The 20,385-nt window shown below is 32.9% G+C and overlaps 1 protein-coding gene across 1 annotated transcript; it reads left to right on the forward strand.

Moving 5' to 3' along the window:
* The first annotated feature begins 11,911 nt into the window (after window positions 1–11,911).
* On the forward strand, window positions 11,912–19,354 carry LOC100267129 (disease resistance protein RPV1). Its single transcript, XM_002276020.4, has 5 exons — window positions 11,912–12,613; window positions 15,625–16,711; window positions 16,858–17,199; window positions 17,293–18,192; window positions 18,424–19,354. Exons 1-5 carry the CDS (start codon window positions 12,114–12,116, stop codon window positions 18,988–18,990), a joined length of 3,396 nt encoding a protein of 1,131 aa, XP_002276056.1. The 5' UTR covers window positions 11,912–12,113; the 3' UTR covers window positions 18,991–19,354.
* Window positions 19,355–20,385: the final 1,031 nt, after the last annotated feature.

Genomic DNA, 20,385 nt, shown 5'->3' on the forward strand with positions numbered 1-20,385 from the left:
TACTTGTTTTTTTCTTTTATTTCCTAGGAATTCATATGATAATAGCTAAAGTATCATTTCTTTTTTCTCTTAGATAAAAAGAATAAAGATAAATTTCAACAATAGAAAATGAAATTTTATTAGGTTAACATAATAAGTAAAATTAAAAAATTTGGCATTGAAAGCTTGATTTATTGATGGGTAGAGAAAAATACAAAATCTTTATAAATTTGCAATAGTAGTATTACTGTACTCAATTGATTTCCTTTACAACTTGGGGAGGTAAGTGGCTTCCAACTATCTTCCTAAACAACTTTAATCACGTTGTCAGGCGTGCAAATAGTAAGGAAGGAAGCCTGAAATTTCTGACTAGAAATGACAGCATTCCAAGTCAAGTCAAGAAAATAGGAAATAGCTATGATTCTTCTCTCCCATCCCTTTTTACATTCAGTGGATTATAGAGGGAAAAAAGTTGGAGAGAATGAGTCTTTGGATGCTAGCTTTTGAATTTCCATGAACTTTCCCATGATTTTTGTGGAGGAACTTCCACCCATCTCCCCATAATACTCAACAAAGCTTTTCAGTATATTCCTCAGTCATCATCAGTGAAACCGAATGGTAGCTGTCATTTGTTAATGCGATTTTCTCTTTCATGATAGGTTTTTGAAAAGTTGAAAACTTAAAAAATAAAAATAAAGGATTTATAAGAGAATTTGCTTATTAAACATGTCGCGTTTGTTGACTATATAGAAATATGGAAATATGACAACAAATTAACAAAACCCATTTGAATGGAAATCCATGAGCCTAGACATACATAAGAAAAAGGAGCAAGGAAAGGGATGGAATCCACTTATGGGCTTTTCTCGCTGTTGTTTTCTCATTTTCACACATCTCATGACTATCTTTACGTCTTCTATCATTCACATAGTTGCATTTTCTTTCATTTATCCTTTAACACGCTTCCAGGACCAATTTGCACAAGAAGTGGACCCCTTTATTTACTTTATGCAGAAGTACAAGTCTTCACCGAGTCCACTCCAATCTCTCATTTAGTGGAAGTGAGGCATGGCTTGGATTTATAATTTTCTTCGTGTTTTTAATATCATTAATAATTAATTAAATATTAAAAAATTATACATATATCATAATTTATTTTATATTATTTAATACAATTGAATTAAATGGATCATAATGTGAACATTACTATATATTTTAAAATTAGACATATTATAATCAAATATCATAATATTATATATAATTTAATAATAAATATACACTTATAAAATTCATATTTTTATCGATGCATACGATATTATTATCAAATATGCTAAATCATTTTATAAATATATCAAATTATTTAATAAAACAACTTTAAAATATCATTATATTTCTAATTATATTTTTATGAAGTTTTTCTTATATGTTTATAAATTTTGATCAATTTTAGGTTTATCAATATTTTTTTCCAAAATATCCGCTGATATATCTTCGATATATCCGTAAAATCGAAGTACCGATATTTTCATCCTTACTCCTTGATAGAGATGTAGTTTGGTGGGTCTAAGACGAGTCAACTCTATCTTTACCATGTTTTATTATTCAAATAGATTATCATCCCATTCCCCCTCCAAAAAAAAAAAAAAAAAAAAAAAAAGTTAAATAGGACAAATTTGAGAATTTGTCATATTTGTTCCATCTCATTTCTCTTGCATAGTTTATTTTATTTTATTTTTTAAAACTTTGTTTTCTTAATTATATTACAAAAGTGGTGGATATAATTTATCAAAAGCATATCACTTGATGAAAAAACCTCATTAAGAAACTCATTGAGCCACTACACACAACTAAGGATCCTTCTATGCCGTAGATAAAAAAATAAGCTTGACAAAGTGCTTCCCCATTTAGTCAAAGTCAAGTAAGGCTTGGTTGTGCAAAGGGAAGAGGGGTTGGGGGTACTCGTAGAAAGGACCAATTGACCATCGTAGTTATTTAAAAGAAGTTTGTATTGCATGTTTTCTATTTTTGTTGTTAGTTAGTACATTTTAAAATTCTAAGTATGATTCGAATTATTTTCTATTTGTTAAAAAATAAAATATTAGTAACTTACCTCTTACAAAAATAGACTTCCCTATTATTAAAGGTAATTCATTTTTAAAAGTTCCTATATTTTATATAAAAATTATTATTATTTTTTATTTTAAAAAAGAATTGTTATATCCCTCTCCTAAAAATATAAGATTTATAGTATAAAATATAAAAAATTTAAAATTGCTTTCAAAATTTTATACTATTTTTTGTTTTTAAAATAAAAAACAAAAAATATATTAAAACACCATGTTAGTTATTTTACTAATAAATAATATTGATACCATCAAATAATATTACAAGCACTGCCTAATAATGATAACAAATTTCCCTTTCAAGTATAAACATATTCCAATTTTATCTTTTTGTCAAAGTCATCACCACAACCAACCCCGAATTTTTTCTATTTCTTGACCAGTAGTTTTTTTTTTTCCCTTTTAATCCCAAATTCTCACTTACAATCATTCTTAAGCATACTGATTACTACTCAAAAAGTGCTATTTGATAGCCTATAATTAATCCTTTTAAACACTTTTGAGTAGTAGTTTAGGCCTTTTAACTCAATTGGCATGTTAAGGACCCTTTAAAGCAATTTTGATCACTTTGTGTAAGTTTTGGTGTTTTTGTTAGTATTTTGATCACCAAAGCAAGTCAAGAATGAGGAGAGTTATTTGGAATCCATGGCAAAGCAATGAAGAGCTCAAATTCATGAAGAACCAAGCTTTGGAGCTCCATAGCCCTTTGCCAAAGTCGTTCAAAGTATGCAAGGAGAGAAGCAAGGAGAGAGGAAAAACAGAGTGAAGAAAACAGAGGAAAGCTAGCTGCAGTCTTCTTTCGCACTTTTGGAGCACTTCCCGAAGTCCATTTTCTACATTCTATATACCATTTCAAAGCTCATGAAGTCAAGAATCCAATTCTTCAAACGGTGCGCGATTTGGAGTTGAAACGAAGGAGTTACAGCCATTGCAAGCAGATCACTCCAAAGTGTTGCGAAATCAGCCTTTTGTTGCGAGAATTTCGCAGCCTTTTTGTACAGTGCTATGGAATTCCTCCTGAAGCTACCCGATACATGCTGCAAGCTGGAACGCTGAGAACCTCAAGGTGGAAGCCAATTTCGCAGCCCTGCGAGTTTAACTTGTTGTTGCGAAAATATTTCGCAGCCCTCTTGAGTGTCTGCGAAATCTCGCAGACACCATTTTTCACCTGCGAAATGTTCCTAGAGCTTCCCGATATTTTTGCACCGACTCTTTTAGATATTTTTCTTCAGATTTTTGTGTCTAAATTTCCATTTTCTCCTTGTATTCAACCACTCATGTAATTCCTTAGCTAGGAAGTATCCAAGGAAGGGTAAATTACCTTCCTATATAAACTCTCTTGTAAACACTCTCAGGAGACGCTCGGAGAAGTATGTAATAGAGATATCATATATAGAATCAAAGAACAGAGCACTTGCTCTGTTTTTCATATATATTCTTGTCTTCTCTTTCATTTTCATTTTCTAGCCAACCAAACTCTGAGGGTTTTTCCACAGAGGATGAGAGGCTAAGCTTTTTGTCTCCTGGAGTAAGGAAAGTTGGGTAAGTTTCCACATACATAATTTGGAAGTTTTGTTGTTTTAGTTTTTAATGAAGAGAAAGTGTGACCCGTTAGTGATTTCTATGTTTTTAGTTAACTTAAAACACCTTAGAGTCACCTGGGCCAACACTTGGTAAGGCAAGTGATTTCCAACCATGGAAATGCACTAGTTTACCCCTTGCGAGCCTTTGGGAGGTGACTTGAAGGTAGGATTTTCTAGAATAGCCAACACTTGGTAAGCTTTTGGACTCCAAGGAGGCATCCATTAGTTATCTCTTGCGAGCTTTTGAAGGGAAGTCCAAGGTTAAAGATCATCTTGAATGGCAAGTGCTAGGTGAGAGGTATGAGCCATTGCAAGGTGCATCAGTGAGAGGGATTTAGTGTTTGAACCCATTAATGGGAAGCATCTGTACAACACCGGTTGGAGAAGGAACTATATGTTAATTCTCTAATGCGAGGAAAAGAAACAAGTGACCGGAACTCCCTTTTTGTATGAGGAACCTGAGCCTAGTGATCTGAAACTCCAAGAAACACTTTTCTTTGTAAGTAAAATCAGTTACTATTTGTGGTTAGTTTAAACCTAAACCTTTTTCATTCAAACATCTTTATGTTTTCTTTTAAAGCTAATCTTGAAATGAAAAGGCACCAATTCAACTTTGAATTAACATCATTTGTGAAGTGAAAACCCATCCCAGTGAACGATCCTAGAGCCACTATGCTATAGTAGCTTTGTCTTTGCTACCCTAGTATATAGTGTTATAGGTTATAAATTTTGTTGATCACTCCCTCAATCAAGGAGCACCAGCTGAACACAAATCAGCTGAGACACCAATTGGGCACGAATCAAATGGCGCCGTTGCCGGGGATCGAACCTCGAATCAAATGGTGCCATTGCCACTGCCACTGCTAGGGACGAATCACATACCAACAGCATGTGAAATAGAAATAAAATAAGAGTAAACAAGTTGCATGGTGAGGCATAGAAATCAACTCAAAAAACAAAGGAATGGCTCAAATTTACTTATGACCTACTTAAAAACTACGATTCTACAACAGAGAAAGAAAATCAAAGCAGAAATACCAATGAGCAAGTGGCATCTGCAACAAGTAAATTAAATGTCTGTAAGATCATCGAAGAAGAAGGGTCTTTGTTGACCCACTTATTTTATCTCAACATGCTAAAAAAAAAATTTATTTTTAAATGAGGGATATTAAAACATTAATTGTAATAAGCTGAGAGTACTTTGCATTAACATTTTGTAGAAATTAATGTTTATTATTTATTTCATAATATTTTGTATAATTTATTTATAGTGAGGTGGTTGAGCCATTAAGAATTTATTGGTAGGTTGGGTCGCCAACCGGACACCATGGTTGATGAAATTGATGGATTGATTGGTTTTTCTAGAATTTTATTTTAAGGTTATCTGGTTTGATAGGCTAAAATAATAATCAAATGGCAAGAATGACATCCTTCCTTAATTTTGCTAAAAGATGATATATTTTTTATTTTTTTACCATTTTAATTTGTTTTCCTCCAAAAGCATGGTGTTCCCATTTATTTTGTTCATTTTAGTTTTTTTCCTACTCATTTATCTTTCAAACAATTTTTTTTTACTTTCTCACTCTAACATTGATTCCAACATAATCTCTCTCACTACATGGCTTAATTTTTAAGTACCGTGACTTCAAACTTTCCTTCTTTCTCATTTCATGATCATCCATCATATTTTTAATTTACTTTAGTTTTTACAAGACACTTTGGTTAGTTATCATCTCATAATGCTCTATCCACCATTTATTCATGTTCATCTAAACTATATTGCCTAAAAAAAAAAAATCACGTTCTCATTTTTTTTTTCATTATATTCATTTCACCATCTCTTTATAATATATTTATCTTTACATTTCACTTTTTTATTATTAATTTCTCATGAAGGGTGTTCAACTTAATTGCATGGGAGTTAAGTTCAATTTATAAAAGAAAAAAAAACCTAAATACAGTTAAGCTTTCAATCAAATGATATTTTGAACTACACTATAATTAAGTTTTATTAGAAAAAAGTTAACCGGTGTTAAGTTTGCTTTTCATTTGTAGAAAGCTTGATTATAATGACTTGAGTTGTAATATGATTAAGTTTCATTTAAAAAGAACTTAAATGAGATTAAGGTTTTGTTTCATTTATAAACCTTAATTAAATATTTGTATATTTGATCTCATTTTCAAAACCAAATAAAAGGAAAAAGTGAGTTTCAAAACTTGATGTGTGAGAAAATGCTTGTCTATTAAAAAGAAATCCTAAAATATCAAATACGTCGGCCATGCACAAGGCTTTTGGTAGGTTCCATTCATGGGCCTCATTTGATATTATTAAAAATAAATAAATAAATAAATAAATAAGAAAAAAAAAAAAAAAGAAGAAGAAAAAGATAATTTTAAGAATCTTCTAACAAATGCTTGAAAATTTTTAAACAAGAGAGGAGGTTGCTTGGTAGGTGAGCAGACGGGCGTCAAAAGTAAGGCAAACTTCACAAAGGCATCTTTTAACTAATCCCACATGCATCTTTTAGGAAAATACAAACTTCTTATTCCTTTATTCCCCATCATTGCGTAAAAATACCATTTTTTCTAAGATACATCATGTGCTGATATGCAACATAATTGTATGTTTGTTCTAATATATATGGATATATTTTTTCGAAGAGTCAAAAATTTATCTGGGATGCATTGGATATTATTTTTATTTGAAATACTTTTAATGAAAGTATTTTTATGATGATTGCCTGTCAAATGTTTTTTTTTTCTAGGAATACTGTAAATGATTTTTCAATTATTTAAAAATACTTTCTAAATTTTGTTGAACACATTATTCTTTATTTTGAAAACATTTTTATACTATAAATATTTCCTAAAAGTACTGTCAAACAAATTTTTAAAGTGCATTTGATAAGTGTTTTTATTTAAAATGCTTTTAGTAAAAGTAGTTTTTCAAAAAATGTTTTTGAGACAATCATCTTATCAACTTTTTAAAATATAGAAATTTTGGATGAAATATTAAAAAATAATAAAACAAATTATAATACACATATAAATTATTATTTTTTTAAAATATATACACACTTTAGGGATTAGGTCCATGGTTAATTCAATCCAACAATGCAAGTCCAACGTGGATTATTATTGTGAATATATTGGATGAACAATTATATAAATTTATAGTAATGTGATAGACTTAATCTTATAGAATCACTAACAATTAAATACTTGGATGAACTTATTATTTGGAATGACAAATATAACACGTTTATTCATAGGTTTTATTGCAATTATCTATATTTAAAATGCCCTCAATAGCAGTTGAATTATTATTTATAAAATGAAACTTAACCAACCATAGTTTAAATTCAAGTTAATATTTTGATTGAGAACTTAACCACCATTAAGTCCTTCATAAATTATAACTCAATTACAGTTAATTTTAAGTGAATATTTTACATGAGAACTTAACCTCAATTAAGTTTGTTCTTCATGGTGAAATTTGAACATAATTAAATCCATGTGAATATTCTAATTGAGAACTCAACTTTAACTAAAAATTTTATAAATAAAACTTAATTATGTTTAAGGTCAGGTGTAATTGAGACTTATCAACAATACTAAAACCATCATAATAAAGTTTTTCAACCTTTTTTGGGTTATTTGTTTACCTCCCTTTTGACTTTATTTTTCATAGCTAATAGTGTAGAGGTTTTTTCTTAATTTGCAGTAGTAAAGTGAGATTTTATATTTCTTTATATTCCTTGGACTAATTAAAAAGGGATTAAATATGACCTTTTAATCAAAAGGGATGAAATCTAGCCTTTGAATTAGAAGGGAGGAAACTTGGCCCTGGAATTTAAACAGGATTTTTTCTTGCCATGGGATTAAGATGGGGTTATTCCTGACCATTGGATTCAAGTACTTTTAGCTCTGGCCATTGGATTAAATTTTAAAGGGTATGAACTGAGGATTGTAGATATAGACAAGTGCCTGGAAGGAGCAAAGCAAAAGGAGAGAAGCATGGTGGGTGAGTGCCAAGTACGTTCACGCGGCTTGCCCGGTGGTTGCAGTCTTGTGAAGTAGACTTTATTTTTGACCTTTTTGACCAAGTACGTCCACGCGGCTTGCCTTGTGGTTGTGGCCCGACACCAGCGTTCTGCTTTACCAAATATCACGCTGCTTTCCTTTCTACTTCCCAATCAAGCAAATTTAGCTCTTTTATTCAATTCAATTCTTGTTGGTGATGATAAAAAGCCCCCTCGTACCGTGTTTCAGAATTCCTTTTGTTTCGTTGAATTAATTGTACAACTTTTTCTTTCCTACAGCATAATTTTCATATAAAAATATAAATCATTTTATAAATATATAATCTATCTAGATTATGGATATAAGAAACCATAATAAAAAATGTAAATATAAATACATATTATTGTTTATAGAATTTAGCTCTGATTATATATATATATATATGTAAAAACAAGATAATAAATAAAACTTAATTAAATTTAAGTTCAGAGGTGTAATTGAGAACTTATCAATAATACTAAAACAACCATAATAAGGTTTTTCAACTTTTCTCGGGTTAATTGCTTATCTTCCTTTTAGCTCTTCTTTCATACTTGTAACCATTGTTTTCATGGTTACAAGTAGATCCTACACCCCTTAGACAACCTTAACTCAGTTTAGGCTTAACCTTGCAACTCGAACATGTAGCTGAACAACTTGTCAACTTTTGACATGTCTTTGATGTCAAATATCGATAAACTGAACTCCTTGACATAATTTCTAATAGATCCAGTCTATTTTAACCTTTTAAAGACTCCCATGCCACCCACACAATATTAAAAATGAGGAAATGATCTTTCAACTCCTTTTTTAGGGTCTTCCACATATTAATTCTTGGTCTCCATGACTCAACATCATTGTTGGTTCTCTTGTGCTACCATTGTTTTGCATCTCTTGAAAAATACATGGTGGATAGGGTTACTTGCTCATCTAGAGGAATACAACACTAAAATATTGCTTCATGCATGTCTCATAAAATTCTCTAAATCCTTTGCGTTTCACACTCTGATAAAGGGCTTTGGCTTAGGCACTCGTACCTTTGTTGGGGTTGGTTTTGAAATGGTTGAAGTTCCCCAAATAACAACCTTTCTCAATATTGTGATCTACCCCTTAAAGGACTCGATCTTGCCACTAAACTCCTCTATGATAGTTGTGAAAGAAGCAACTCGATCCTCCGACAACTTATTTCAGCTCTCAAGCATAACCTATTAAACACCAAGTTATTTGCAACCTTCAGTCACTCTTATAAATAAAGTCATGCATACATCAAGAGTTTCTCCGAAAATACACCTTCAAGCATGCAATTTGTTCATGCGTTGCCTCCAATACATTAGCATTCTTAAGCCATGGTAACTCCTTGCTTTGACACGCACAAACTTTCTCACTAGTTTTTCTTATCAATGCAGTGCTTAGAAGCCCTCTAAGCCAACCTACTTAACTCTCACATGAGTTGGCAATAAAGAGAACCCACAAAGAAACATGAGGTTTATGGGGCTCAATCCCCAACTTGTATTTTATTTCTTCTTTATATAACAATGCAAGACATAGCTAACAAGGCTCCCACATTCTCTTTGGTAAGTTCATGCTTACTCTTATGCCATGTTTAAAGAAGGCTCTCCCTCATCTCATGCCTACAAGATGCCTTTAGATCGCACTTCTATCCTCTTTTTTATAGGTGTGGCACGACCTACTTTTATTTTGACTAGGAATTAACAATCCTAGTCCTACCCAAACTCTTATTTATAGGTTGTGGTACCAACCACTCTTATTTGGATTAGGGACAAGCAGTCTTAGTCTTAGTAAGACTACAATTACAATAAGAATATGAACTCCTACTTAAACTCAAATTGCAATCCCAATTTGATTCCAACTTTGAGATTTCAAATGTCTTTGGTCCATTCCTCCTCTATTTGAATGTTCTCTTAGTGTTGTCACTTGCATTAGTCCACTCATGTGCTTGAATTAACCATGCATTTTATTAACTTGATGTTGCATCTCTAGGCAACCCGTCACATGCATCTTTATGTGGTTTATGTGCATCTTATGCCTTTTCTTTGTCTACACTCCTTCCCCGTTGTAGCATCTCTAAGTTACCTTCTACATGCTCTCTATGCAGTCTGTGTGCATGCCAAGTCCTCTCTAGGCTTGCATGCCTCACAACATGCCCCCATCAGCTTGCTACATGCAACTGTAGGCACTTGTTGCTCTTGGAGCACGTTAACCATGCTCATATGTGCTCTATCTTATTGCTACTATGAAACCATGTCATGTCCAAGCCCTCTCTTAGTGCAACAATAAGTCATGGCATTGCACCCATGACTTTCTCATCTTCATGCACAACGCATTGCACCCTTTCTCTAAGCATTAGACATCACATTCAAGTTAGCTTCATTGTTGTTACATCTCCTCATGCCTCATCCAAGTTCATCTTAGTCTTGTGGCAGGCCATGATGTTGCACCGATGGCTCATCAAGCCATCTCATTGCACAAGGCATTGCGCCCTTGTGCCATCGACAGGAAGGGAGACTGCTTGACGCCTCATGCCATTATAGTCATAAGTTGCACACCATCACATGTCGTGGAACCCATTTATGGATGCTACCAAGGCTTGTTTATGTGTCTTGATTATGTCTAGGGTCTTGCACTGAAAGCCTTATTAGGTGTAGCCATATCCATGCCACCTCATCTTCCCTTAAGTCACTACCCCCTCCCCCCTCTTTCTACCATATAAAGAGCATTTAAAACCATTTTGAAGTTTCTAAAGGAGACATTGCCTATACTTAAGAAGGCATCATGAATTTTAGTTAATTCAAGAAATTCTAGAAAATTCCACTTCCACTTGGATTCTCCCTTTTGAAGGTTCCTCTTACAAGAAAAAATAGTCTCTATCTCACCTTGCCTTAATCATAGGCCACTCAAGGAACCATGGTGTCATCCCTTGAGGCCTTGGTACTATACACTTAGAGTCAAGGTGTTGTGATTGTCATGCCACAAGTGACATCCTATTGTGTCATGTCGTAAGTTACGTTTTTCGAGTTCTCTTAGGAGATGCTTGAGGAACAATCTCACAACCAATTTCATCCAACAAATCAGGCATCATTAGCTTATTTGTTAGAAATAGATATAAGAGACTTTTCAATGAGGACTGATATTCCAAGATTGGGGAAGGACCCAAAGGCTTTGAGTATTTCTATTATGTATTCTTTGTCATCTCCACAAAATCATCTCTTGTATTTTTTTTAACAAAAAATATTTTTATATGAGATATATATATATATATATATACATATATATATATAAATAAAAATAAATAAAAAAAGGTTTGATAGATGGTATTTCTATTGAAAAAAAAACATTTTCCATGTTTTAAGAATTTGAAGATCATTTTTGGGAATTAAAGATTTTATATATGTGTATATATATTCCATTAATAGAAAATATATATATATATATATGATTTTGAAACAAAAAGGATATTTGGAAATTGATTTTTACTGTATGTTTGGTGATTTCTATTTCATGTTTTAAATTTTTTTTATTAAAATCATCCTTCAAGAATTATTTTTGGAAATACTATCATTTGATTCCTAAACAACTGTTATCAAAATTTATTTAATTTTAAATTGTTATTGAAATCCCTGCAAAATACACCCTGACTCTCCCATGGATCCTCCAAGTCCAACTACGGTATGCACTCTACGGATGAGAATGAGGACTAAAAAAGTCATTTAACTTGTCCCACAAATCGTGTGGGCCACTCTCCACCTTCTCCGTTCATATCCTGTAAGCATATGGGTGAAAAGAAAGATTTAACTCATTTAGGAGTTGGATGACTCCCTTACAAAAAGAGGAAGGAAAAGTAAATTCCAACTAATTTCAAGACATTAGAGAGAAAAGGGAAAAATTTTGGAGGAAAGATTCGACGCCAATTACGAAAGTATAAAAGGAGAAAAGCAAAACAAAAGTAAAATGTTAAAAAAAAAAAAAAGAAGAAGAAATCAAACCATTGATATCTGAAAGTATAGGAATGATGACCTGTCTTTGATTCAGACCGAACCCACTAGCATCTAATTGTATGGGATATCACTGCAAAGAAGAAATGATAGCCACACAAGACACAACTGTGGAATAATTGAGAAAATGGACATTAATGGTAGCCCCACAAATTCAAAAGAAAATGAACATTAACTTCGTTTACTTTAGACTTTAGAGTACTGCCTTTCTTCCCCGAAGTTCCATAGGAATTACATCCTTCCTTTTTCCATCAAGATTTAAATGGCTTAAGAAGCCAGGAGTAGTCATTCACCATCCAAAGACCCTCTTTTTTTTTCCAGACTTTTGCAGGTTCAGCACAAACAATCCAAAAATGGCTTCTACCAGCGGCCAAAAAGCCTCTTCTTCTCCTTCTTCTCCTCATAGTTATGAGGTGTTTATAAGTTTTAGAGGTGAAGACACTCGCAAAAATTTCACCGATCACCTCTATACCACTTTGGTTGCATATGGAATTCATACTTTCAGAGATGATGAAGAACTTGAGAAAGGAGGAGATATTGCATCTGATCTCTTGAGAGCCATTGAAGAATCAAAGATTTTCATTATTATTTTCTCGACAAATTATGCTAACTCCAGGTGGTGTTTAAATGAACTCGTAAAAATTTTTGAGTGTACGACACAAAAGCAATCAACAATTCTACCAATTTTCTATCATGTGAATCCATCCGATGTACGAAAACAGTCGGGAAGTTATGGAGATGCGTTTGTGGACCATGAAAAAGATGCAGACGAGAAGAAGATGGAGGTGATACAAAAGTGGAGGACTGCCTTGAACCAAGTAGCTAGTCTGTGCGGATTGCACGTTGATGAACAGTAAGAAATTTTATCTCACCTACCATTAGTTTTACAATCAATTTTGTTTCTTTTCTTTCATTGGTTTCTATGATAATTTTTCTTATTTAAAACAATATCAATTAAGTTGTGATGACCCGGCCCCAATTTAAAATATCATCTGATTTTGGAGGTTAAAATGTCTTCTCAATATAATATAAGAAACCTTAATAAATAAAATTCTTAGTAATACTAAAATTTTGAAACTTTGTTTCCCTGGATTGGTGATATGGCTTGATTTGTCTAGTTTGTAACTTGTCTTGTTAAACCCATCAACCAAATAATACCCACTTACAGGTATTCCGAATAAGCAAGGGGGTTTGTGTTTCTATGGATTTAGTTATGACCCCTCAACTGATGGCTACCTGCTGGATGTGGTTTTGTTCATCTGAGGGCTCTAGGAGGATGTCTTTTATCTACATGATGAATGCCATAGTTTTTGCAGGTGGTTGAGTGATGAACCAGTGTGGCCTGAAGAATGGTCAGTTTCTTGTGTGGTTTTGACTATGATTTGGTATTGTGTGCCTTACAAAAGAAAACACATTTAGGGGTCCTTTGGTATAAAAGAATCAGAATGAGAATGGGATGAATGCAAGAGAAGAATGAAAATCCTGATTAATGGCATTTCATCTCCATGAGAACAATTTTTTAGTTTCTATTCACATTCTAATAAGCCATCCAATCATGGTAATGAAAGAGAAATGGAATAAATTCTCCATTATGGCTCTCTGTTCCAATGCTCTAAATATGATATAAAGGATATCATCCTTTGCAGTAATTTCTCTAGGTTGGATGTGGCCTTTCTATGTGGAGACTCTAGTTTCACCCTTTGGTGATGGTGAGACTCCTATGAGTTTAATTACCCGATACAGGGAGGACAACTGGGATGACCTTTCTTCCTAAATTCATTTGAATTCATTAGTTTTTATTGGTTTTGTTGAGGATACTATCCGGTTAATACTGATTCTTTGGAAAACATAAGAACAAGTTTATTTTAATGATTAATTGAGCTGAAACATGTCTGCTTGAATAAACAAATAGGTTTGGGCTCCATTAATCATAAAAATAATTAATTGGTTCTGCAGTCCTTTCTATGCTGAATCTAGAATAGACTTCCCAACAAAATACATTTGGGCCTCTCAATCTCCTTTGAGAACAAATTTATTGGCCTTGCACTCTCTGTTTTTGTTGCTTTATGTATATTGCTTGTATATATAGTTTCAACTGAGCTTGGGTTGATTTCGGGTTAGACAACTCAGACAGAGTATTAGTTTAGGTTCGAATTAAGGCAAATGAGCTTCATGTTAAGGCTAAGGTTGAATTAACTATCAACTCGACTCAATCCACCCAATTTGTATCATTTTTAGTGGCTGCGACAAGTCTAGGAATCATGTTTTGTTTTCTCACCATGAAGGATTTTGTTGTCATTATAGGATCTCTACCTCTCTTTATAGTCTATCATCTATATTACATTCACTTCATATCACCTTTATAGGCCATGCCTTGACAAAAGTTTTGCATGTTCGCAAGTCAAAACTTTTTTGTGGACTTGCAACACATTAACATAGGCTTGTAAAAATCTATAAATATATTATTCATATGTTTAGCCACTTCATTTTGCTGTGAGGCACCAGTGATTTTATAAGGCCTGTGCACCAATGATTATATAAAGCACAAATAGGTTTGGGCTTCATGTTCTTTGAATGTCATATGTGTCTTTAAATTTTCTTGATTTTGTGGCTAATTTGTTGGGATGTGTTTGCCTTTTAGGAATACATTGTAGTTTATTAATTTTATTTAAAGCTGACAAACAAGTGAAGGGAGACACTATTTGATTTTAGACTTGTATTTGAAGGTTTATGGTGCCCTCAAATGAACCTATTATTTTAATTAATACATGAGGCTGCCTCTTTAATCCCAAAGATAGTCAGAGGCAAAAAAGTAGTCTCAAGCTTGACCATATCAGAATTTCCATTGACTTAAGAATTTGTTACTGATCAATTTTTATGATCTTCTTAATGCATTTTTTTATTTACTGAGTAGGAAGTAGCATATATGTGCCATTAACCTTAGTATTGGCATTGTGTTGCTTATTCTTAAATTCAATCTCTTATCCCTCCTACCATGAGTAATATGGATGAATTTATTAATATTATTTTATATAATCTTGAGTTCGGTTTGCTTTATATAATCTTGACTTTGTATGCTATTAGTCTTTATTTTTATCTTTCTCATCATGAATGAAAGCATTAGCAAAAACTCTCTATCTATATATGTTCCCCCAAAAGTAAAAACACCAAAACTTAACCCTTTTCTCTAAAAGATTCTTCCCCTTCTTTTTCTATCTCGTTCAATGTTCTTCAAGCAACCTATGGAACATTCTTCATTGTACCCCATCCCTTCTGGAAAAATGCATGACAGTTTCTATGAACATGTGAAACTTAATAACTAATAAGTGAATTAAGTAGGAAGTCTTAAAACATTAGTAAGTTGATACAATTTAGAAACAGGCAAAATTGAAAAGGAGCCATAAGCAACTTGTTTGTGTTATAATGGTTGAAAGGAGGCCATGGGAGCAAAGAGGGGAGCCTTTAACAATTCTCCCATCAACAAAAGTGTTATTAGATTAGGAAACTTGGATGGGAAAAAACCAAAAGCTTGAAAGTACGAAATTAAAAGTTATATCTGCTAATGCTCTGATAATCATATAAGGCTAGTAATATCTTTCACTTTTTTATTTCATTGTGAGCCTTCCCATCAATCCAGCTATGAAAGCTAACACAAATCATATTTATGTCTTTTTTTCACTTTTCTTTTCCATGTGTACATACTAAATTCTACCTAAACATGTAAATTTTATAAATTGGTTGACCATTTATCGTTTTATATTCCATTGCCTGTAATTCAGTTCTGGTAGACAGCAAGAGACATCATGAAACTTACTTCTTTGTTATATTTTGCAACTCATCACATTTACTTTGTAATTAACGCAGATACGAGACACTGGTTGTCAAGGAAATTACTGATGACATCATTAGAAGATTGAATCGTAAGCCTTTAAATGTGGGCAAGAATATAGTTGGAATGGATTTTCATTTGGAAAAGTTGAAATCGTTGATGAATATTGAGTTGAATGAAGTTCGTGTGGTTGGGATTTATGGAATTGGTGGGATTGGTAAGACTACTATCGCCAAGGCTATTTATAATGATATCTCATATCAATTTGATGGTAGTAGTTTTCTTAACAATGTTAGAGAAAGATCCAAAGACAATGCACTTCAATTACAACAAGAACTACTTCATGGTATCTTAAAGGGAAAAAGTCCAAAAGTAAGCAATATGGATGAAGGAATTCAGATGATAAAGAGGAGTCTCAGCTCTAAAAGGGTTCTTGTTGTTTTTGATGACGTGGATGATTTGATGCAAATAGAAAACTTGGCAGAAGAGCATAGTTGGTTTGGTCCAAGAAGTAGGATCATCATAACAACTAGACACAAACATTTTCTAACCCAATATGGAGTCAAAGAATCATATGAAGTTCCGATACTACATGATGCAGAAGCTATTGAGCTGTTTAGTTGGTGGGCTTTCAAACAAAATCTTCCTAATGAAATTTATAAAAATCTCTCCTACCAGGTAGTAGATTATGCTAAAGGTCTTCCACTAGCACTTGAGGTTCTAGGTTCTTTTCTCTTTAAAAAGACAATAAGTGAATGGGAAAGTGCATTGTGTAAACTTAAAACAATACCCCATATGGGCATTCAAAATGTACTCAAAATAAGCTATGATGGACTAGATGATGTGGAAAAGGGAATATTCCTAGATATTGCATGTTTTTTTAAAGGGAAAGATAAAGATTTTGTTTCAAGAATGTTAGATGAGGATTTCTATGCAGAAAGTGGAATAGGAGTTCTCCATGATAAGTGTCTCATAAGTATTTCTGGAAACAAGTTAGACATGCATGATTTGTTACAACAAATGGGGTGGGAAATTGTTCGCCAAGAATGTCCAAAAGAGCCTGGAAGACGAAGTAGATTGTGGGAACAAGAAGATATCTTTGATGTGTTGAAAAGAAATATGGTAAGAGAAAAATAAAACACGAAATTTATTTTGTGTAGAACAAATTAAGAATTATTTTATTTTAAGTACTAATATGTTGATGAAATTATAGTAATTTTTTTTTGCATTTTGAATGCTTTTCACTTAATTTGCTTCTTGGTTTGTAGGGAAGTGAAAAAATTGAAGGCATTTTCCTCGACTTGTCTCATTTAGAAGATATACTAGACTTCACCACTGAAGCCTTTGCTGGGATGAAAAAACTTAGATTGCTCAAAGTCTATAATTCTAAGAGTATTTTAGGAGACTTCGGAGATACCTTTACCTTTAACAACAAAGTGAATTGTAGAGTGCGGTTTGCCCATGAATTTAAATTTTGTTCCGATGATTTGAGGTACTTATATTGGCATGGATACTCTTTGAAATCATTACCAAAGGATTTCAGCCCAAAGCATCTTGTTGATCTCAGTATGCCTTATAGTCACATTAAAAAACTTTGGAAAGGAATCAAGGTATTATTATGATCTACAACTCATGTTATTTTCTTTAGGAAGTATGTAATATATAGGGAAGCTAATTTTTAAGTTAACTTTCTTTTATGACAGGTTCTTAAAAGCTTAAAATCCATGGATCTCAGCCACTCTAAGTGCTTGATAGAAACTCCAGATTTCTCAGGTATCACCAACCTTGAACGTCTAGTTTTAGAAGGTTGTATAAATTTGCCTGAGGTTCACCCATCTCTTGGAGATTTGAAGAAGCTAAATTTCTTGAGTTTAAAAGATTGCAAAATGCTTAGAAGGCTTCCAAGCAGGATTTGGAATTTCAAATCTCTTCGAACATTAATTCTTTCTGGTTGCTCCAAATTTGAAGAATTTCCAGAGAATTTTGGGAACTTAGAAATGTTGAAGGAGCTTCACGAAGATGGAACTGTGGTAAGAGCACTACCCCCTTCCAATTTTTCTATGAGAAACCTTAAAAAGTTGTCTTTCCGTGGATGTGGACCAGCATCTGCCTCATGGTTGTGGTCAAAAAGAAGTTCAAATTCTATTTGTTTCACGGTACCTTCTTCCTCAAACTTGTGCTATTTAAAGAAGCTAGATTTAAGTGACTGCAATATATCAGATGGAGCAAATCTTGGTAGCCTTGGCTTCTTATCTTCACTTGAAGACTTAAATTTAAGTGGAAACAACTTTGTCACTTTGCCTAACATGAGTGGACTTTCTCACCTGGTATTTCTTGGGTTGGAAAATTGTAAAAGACTGCAGGCACTTCCACAGTTTCCATCTTCACTTGAAGATTTAATTTTAAGGGGAAACAACTTTGTCACTTTGCCTAACATGAGTGGACTTTCTCACCTGAAAACGCTTGTGTTGGGAAATTGTAAAAGACTAGAGGCACTTCCACAGCTTCCATCAAGCATACGTTCTTTAAATGCAACAGATTGCACATCATTGGGAACAACTGAATCACTCAAGCTGCTGAGGCCGTGGGAACTCGAATCCCTAGTGAGTTCTCTTTATATCCAATTTTCGTTATAAAAAATAAAAAATAAAAAGCTTTTGCCAGAAATTTTATTTTTTATTTTTATAATTCCTGTATGAAATATGAGGAGACAACTCATATTTTAGTCTTTGTTCTGTTTTACTAAGTGTAAAATAAATGTTGAATGAATCAAGATGGGAAAGTAGCAATTTCTCGCTCTCTCAACATGGACATTATTTATTTTCTTTCTGCAGGATTCTGACGTCGCTTTTGTGATTCCCGGGAGTAGAATACCAGATTGGATCAGGTATCAGAGCTCGGAGAATGTAATTGAAGCAGACCTACCTCTAAATTGGTCTACCAACTGCCTGGGTTTTGCATTGGCTCTTGTCTTCAGTAGCCAGCCACCTGTCTCTCATTGGTTATGGGCAGAAGTTTTCTTGGACTTTGGCACATGTTGCTGTTCTATCGAAACTCAATGTTTTTTCCATCTTGAAGGGGATAATTGTGTTTTGGCTCATGAAGTGGATCATGTGCTTCTGAATTATGTACCAGTTCAACCCTCACTCAGTCCGCATCAAGTCATTCACATCAAGGCTACATTTGCAATAACCTCCGAGACCGGTTATGAAATTAAGAGATGTGGGTTAGGTTTAGTGTATGTTAATGAAGAGGTGAATTGCAACAATGTGCCTCCCCCTAATGAGTCAACTCTTGTCCTTAAAGAAATCTCTGCGGGGGAACCCATTGAATGTGAGGATATGACCATTGAATGTCAGGATCAGAGGAAACCCACCTTAAGATACGGAATCTTCCTCTGAATCCCACTTTTACTTTTGGATTGCTTTTCTTTGTGGGAGTGGTTATGGGAATAGCCTTCGTAACCAAAAGGGAAACGTAGGAGACGTGAAAAATAAAAAATAGAAAACCCTTTTCATCTTGAGGGGATCACTCTGAATTGGAGATTTCGGCCACAGAACTGCTTGATCATTTCTGGTAAGTGTTTCTTTTCTTCAATTGAAATGCAGTTGAAGAAGTTCAATTTCATGTTTAATCGTTCTAGAAGACTAGATTTATCCTTTGAAAAGATAAATTCAGTGATTAAAAGTCTCATTATTTTTGTATTTATTTTTTAAACAACTATTTTTTATAATATTTAAAATAAAATAAAATTCTTGATACAAACCGCCCTTCTAGTTGAAACCCAACGTCTTCTCGAGCTTTATTTCGTTCCAAAGTTGTTTAATGTGACTATAAGACATGAGAAGGTCAACAAGATTCTTTGGATTAAAATCATTAGGTAGTGATCTTAAAGAGTATCTATGCAAATATGGATATCTCAATTTATCATAATGAAATTAAAAGTTAGAAGAAAAATGAACTATACAAAAGTCTCTCTAAGGATCGTCATCATAGACATGAGCAATCTAAGTTTATTTATTCTCACAAAAGCTTTTGTTGTAAAGTGTCTCTTTTAAACTCAACATGCTAAAAAATAATCCTTCAATTTCTTTTGTTCCCTATAAACCAAGAACAAGGATTAGTGAAAACATGGAAAGTGCATAAAAACTTACTAAAATGTTACTAATATATAAATAAAACTAAAATTATTCATAATTAACAATTTTAACTTGTTTCAAATGTAATAAAATTTCATGATTTTTCATTTTTTTTACCTCTTACCATGTTCTTTTCCAACACATCATAAAATATCCTCATGCCTTTGTAATCTAATATGCTTGCTAGACTTTAAGGGATTGCTGGCAAACAATTTTCCTACCAATTTTGTGTTGTATTAAGTTATGCATTTTCAACTCATTAGTAGAAATAGTTATAAGAGACTTATCAATGAGAGTTCTCATTTCACAAAATGTGAAGTAACAATTGTCTAATATTTTCATTAGACAATTTTCATCTTCTTCTTCAAGGAAGTATTCAATATCTCAATATATATATATTTATCATCTAGTCTATCATTAATTGTTTTAAGTACTTCCTAAATTTTCTTTTTAGTACTTTTAAGTTTGTCCATTAATTTCTCCATTCCTATTTGGTTACACCAAATAAAAAAGAACCTAAAACTTTAAGAGACAATAGAAGGCTTCGAGCATGAGTTATTAATTCTCTAGAAAGCTCCATGAAATCATTTATAAGAATTTCATGTTTTAAGGAATAACATGTAAGGAATTCAAAAGGTTCATTAGCATTTAACATCA

The sequence above is a fragment of the Vitis vinifera genome, chromosome 18, assembly GCF_030704535.1.
Source record: "Vitis vinifera cultivar Pinot Noir 40024 chromosome 18, ASM3070453v1".
NCBI classification, from domain to species: Eukaryota; Viridiplantae; Streptophyta; class Magnoliopsida; order Vitales; family Vitaceae; genus Vitis; species Vitis vinifera.